The sequence below is a fragment of the Aristolochia californica genome, unplaced genomic scaffold (assembly GCF_029961685.1).
Source record: "Aristolochia californica isolate CCGP_79_NKW_82.1479 unplaced genomic scaffold, dmAriCali1.0.hap1 SCAF_9, whole genome shotgun sequence".
NCBI lineage: Eukaryota > Viridiplantae > Streptophyta > Magnoliopsida > Piperales > Aristolochiaceae > Aristolochia > Aristolochia californica.
In genome coordinates this window covers 24,638,731-24,643,794 of record NW_027182290.1, presented here as the reverse complement: position 1 = coordinate 24,643,794, position 5,064 = coordinate 24,638,731, and the positions used below count along the sequence as shown (strand labels likewise).

Here is a 5,064-nt window from a genome sequence, read left to right as displayed (position 1 = left end):
TGTTTATTGATCCATGGGGACTCTTTTGATGGAAAACTTGTTGAAAAAATCTTTGCCAAAACTCAAAAAAGTGGGAGCATTCCGCTGCAAAATGCAACTATGCTCTTTCCAAACAGAGCGTAAGTACCAGAATAATCAAGTGAAGATATCAAACAACACATCCAGTGATTAAATCATAAAAATCATATGAACTGTATATCAAACCTTCCGAAAAGAAAATTTCCCGAGCTTAATTTGAAAAGTCGCTCTAAATGAAAATCTGCTCTCGCGTTAAATAAAAAAGAACAACGACCGCCCAGAACATAAACCAGAGAAACATTGTAATTATACCCGATTCAACCTGCTGGTGTTAGGTTAAATCACCCGATTCCCAAAGTGTTAGCCGGAAGGAGAATCAAAATTGGGATAAATGTTGAGTACATCACACTTAACAAAATAACGAAGAATCACAAAAGAATCACCAGCTCTCTCGCTTTATTGACATCTAACCATCTGAAAAAAAAATCAAACGCAATACAACAAATCACATTGGCCACCCTATCACTCCATCCAGTCATTTCCTCCGACATCTTCCATCACATATAAGTTCCCATAATCAGAACAAAAAGAGAAAATATACAGATACAACAAATCCAAAATTAAAAGCAGCAGAAAACAACTCCATCCGTCGATTGGATCACAATCATCATCTTCGTCGGAACACTGAGAGAGGGAACGTGAATGGAACGAGGAGAGCGAGAAAGGAATCTCAAATCTGTGCTCTGCTAAGTTACGAAAGCCATGTATGAAAGAAGAAACGGAGGAAAGTGGGGGAATGAGACGGCTCAGCAGAAGAAAAGCCCAAAGAGAAGAGCTGTAACAGAGGCCAATAGAGTAGGAACCATGACGGAGGCGTCAGATGTAGGGCTGGGAGCGGGAGCATCGGCAGCGGCAGCCTTATCGACCATTGAAGCGGCCAATACGATGGCCATGAGGACGAAGGTGATTAGTCTGTATTTGAAAGCCTCCATTTCTTCGATGAGAGAATTGGACTGAGCTGCTACGATTCCTCTTCGAAGGGAAGGCAATGTAAAGAGGAAATGTAGGAGCAGGGAGGAAGAAGGTGAAGCTTGATGCTGATGTCGGAAAGAGGTGAGAGGTGAGGTATGGGTAGAAGCATTTTATAGTAAAGGGAAGGCAGAGAAATGAGGAGCCCGGCCCGGCCTGCCCAAGAAACGAAAAGCCAGCTTTCCTGGTCCTCAGGTTGTTGACAGGGTGTCCGCCGCTTGGTGCCATACAGCTGTGTGGTCCCTTGAATTTGCTTTCCCTTCTCTTTCTCACTTTTATTTTTTATTTTTTATTTTTTATAATGAACTATCAGAAAAGCGTTAATTAGAGGCACGAGAAGGATTCGAACCAAATTATTATAATCGAATGGGCCCCACACATCCTCGTCATGGGCTGGGCCACACGTCCTCATTGTTTTGCTTTTAAAAGTACTTCAAACCTTATTTTTAGTGGGCTGAAGTTATTGAACATCCCAATTATCATTTAATGCATGTGAAAGTTGTAGTTCAGTAGAGTGTTCCAAGACCAAATTTTGTAATTCAGAATTGATAATCTAATTTCTTCTTTTCTTATAAAGCAAGCATTGTGGATGTTGCACTATCGTTTTCATTATCTGCCCTTGCAATTGTTTCTTAAAAAGAATGAAAAAACTGGACATTTCACGTCAACTTTCAATAAATTTTCCTTAAACCAGATGAATTTTGCCCGAGTTTGTTGGAATTGATATACATAGCTTAATGAAAACCTACCAGTGAATCCCATGCACAAAGGAGGATGTTCTCTTGCACTATTGTTCCTTAAACAAACAAAATTTTGCAGGGTTGTGATGGTTTTTTTTAGAAGTGGTTTCATCCTATTTGCTAATACCTTTGCATTTTGGAGTGCCTCAACGATGTTTGCTTTTAACTTGGCCGATTTGGCTTTGTAAAACATTGGGTGGAACTCATCAATATCTGAGGCTTTCTAAAAATCGATAGAATCTAAAGCCTTCCGAATTTTTTTCAAAGTTATTGTAGAATTTAGAATCTCATTATATGAAACTCAATCAAGGTAGTGAGTGAGGGAAGAAGAAAATGAGAGAATAAGAGAGAGGGGAGAAAGAGCAAGAGCTCGACTAGAGAAGAGAGAAAAGGGAGAGAGAGACAAGAGAGAAAGCTTGGACAAATTTGAAAGAGGAGAGAGCTTGATATAGTACCCCAAACTAAGGGCCTCTGTTTATAGTTTTTGAGAGAATGTTACAATGTCTATAATGCCCTTAGAGCTACAAGATTTACATAAGTAGACATGTTCTTCTTGACTAATTACATCTTCGTGTCATCTTTATGAGATCACTCCTTATTTATCATCATGCCACCTCTCTTGGATGTGTGGGCTTTCTCCTTAGTCTTATGGGTTTGAGCCCATCTTGTAACATTCCTCCTCAAGCTGGGGTGAGAAAACATCATAAATGCCCATCTTGTTGCAAATAGTGGATAGGATTTTGTAAGTGATTGCCTTTGTGAGGATATTTGTGACTTGTCCTTGTGACAAGATATGTTTGAGAGATAATATGCTAGCTTGGAATTTTTTCGTCTAAAATGGCAGTACACCTCAATATGTTTTGTTCTTTCATGAAAAACTGAATTCGATGTGATATGGATAGCCGCTTGATTATCGTAATGTAGATCCATAAAATCTCCTTTATAGAATTGCAATTCAGTAAGGAGAGATCTGATCCATAGAAGCTCACCGACTATGTGTGCCATAGTTATGTATTCTGCTTTTGCAGTATACTTTGCAACCATATTCTACTTCTTGTTTTTCCATGTAACTAAGTTTCCTCCAACCAGTGTGACACGACCAAGGAAGGCCTACATATCCAAGTGTGTTGGAAGATGGGCCAAAACCCGTAAGACCAAAGAAGGCCCACACATCTAAGAGATGTGGAAGATGGGCTCAAGGGTCATAGACCAAGGAGAAAGCCCCAAACCCATACAATAATGACATGTTGAGTCCTACACAATAAGAAGTCTTTACAGAGCCAAAATTATTATGAAAGCAAGTTTAAAAGTGGTTTAGTTATGATAGTCTTCAAATTATTCTAGGATTTATCTTTAATTGTTAGAGTTTGGGTGTAATTAGGACAAGCGTAGTTTAATTGTAATTGGACTCTACTATGTACTCATGGGGGGGGTGGAGGTGTTAGTCAACTTGAATCAGGAGATGAACTTTAGCTGCATTACTCAGTTCATCTCCTGATGTCGTTAATGGTGCACCACCGCCTGATTCATGTCGATGAATCCAAAGATAACACCCACAGTTTAATTTCCAAATTTCAGATTCCGTCGTATTTTGCGAGTCATTCGGATGAAGCGAGCAGGACGCGTTGTTGGGAGGCTGAATTTTTTTTTTCTTTCTCTCCCCACGTGCTTCTCCCTCTCGGTCTCCTTCTCTTCTCCCTTTTGGTCTGTCTCGGAGTCTTCGACGCAGCACGCCGTTGTACCTTCTGGCCACTCAATGCCAAACATTGTCTCTGTCGCATTACTGCCTTCATCGCAACCCTCGCAATGCCCCCTTTCCCTATCGAAGCGCCTTTGTTGCAGTGCTTGCGTCGTTGCACCGCATCGTCTCCGTCAAAGGGTTGCCAATTTAATTTTTCCTAAGTTAGGAAAAATTAAACCACCGGTTCTGCCCGAGTCTCAGATCGGACCTGCCCGAGTTCAATCGAGTTAATCTGGGTCAACTCGGATTAAAACAAATCTATATTATTGTGGAAATATATTATTAATACTACATAAAAAATCCATCTTGTGTTATTAATAAAATAATATTTTTATTTATTCATTATATTTATTTTGGTTTAATTAACCCATTTTTATAATTAATAAACCAATGGTTTTAAATTTAACGAAAAATATTATTAATTAATAATATATAAAAATATATAGTGTGTTAAGGTTAGCACTTGATCAATTATTTTTGTTTAATCATTCCTTTTTGTAGAATTTAGGATCTCATGAAAGGAACTTTAGATCAACAAGAAAGAAGAAGAAGAAGAAGAAGAAGAGAGAAGGAGAAGAGAAAAAGAAGAACGTGGAAGAAGAGAGTTTGGATTAAGGGAGAAGAGGGTTGCGTCAAAAAGAAAAATGAGGGCTGGACGAATTTGTGGAAAGAGAGGAGAGTGCTTCAATGCCCTACCTCTTAGCCAATGCCTTTATTTATAGTTTTACAATACCCTTAGGGTTACAACTTGATAAAACAAAAGACATAAAAGGAACACATATTTACACTTCTATGCCATCTTTATGGAAAGTACCATATTTTACACATATGCCACTACTTCTACGTGTGGGCTTCTTGTCTTGAGCTCGTGGGCTTGAGCCCATCTTCCAACACTCCCCCTCAAGCTGGAGGAGAAAATACATCATAAATACCCAACTTGCCACATATAAACGATAGGATTTTAGATGTAACGGGTTTAGTGAGAATATCAGCTACTTGCTCTTGAGATGACACATGTTTGAGAGAGATTATTCCTGCTTGAAAGTTCTCCCGTATAAAATGACAATCCACCTCAATATGTTTAGTTCTTTCATGAAAAACTGGATTTGAAGTGATATGAATAGCTGCTTGATTATCACAATGCAGATTCATGGACCCCTTTTTATAGAAACCTAGTTCGGTAAGAAGGGTCCTAATCCGTAAAAGTTCACTAACGATATGGGCCAGAGCTCTGTATTCTGCTTCGGCGCTAGATCTTGCAACCACATTTTGCTTCTTACTTTTCCATGTAACCAAGTTTCCCCCAACCAGAGTACAATATCCTGATGTAGATTTTCTATCATCAGGAGATCCAGCCCAATCTGCATATGAGAAGCCTTCTATATTGAAGTGCCCATGTTTTTTATACAACAATCCTCTTCCTGGAGCTCCTTTTAGATAACGTAATATTCTCTCTAAAGCCTGCCAGTGGGTAATTAGTGGTTTGTGCATGAATTGACTCACCACACTTATAACATATGATATGTCTGGCCTAGT

At 39.1% G+C, this 5,064-nt stretch overlaps 1 protein-coding gene across 1 annotated transcript; it reads right to left on the bottom strand.

Moving 5' to 3' along the window:
• Positions 1-444: 444 nt before the first annotated feature.
• On the bottom strand, positions 445-1,141 carry LOC137941528 (arabinogalactan protein 13-like). The gene has a single exon (XM_068786981.1). It carries the CDS (start codon positions 1,008-1,010, stop codon positions 825-827), a length of 186 nt encoding a protein of 61 aa, XP_068643082.1. The 5' UTR covers positions 1,011-1,141; the 3' UTR covers positions 445-824.
• Positions 1,142-5,064: the final 3,923 nt, after the last annotated feature.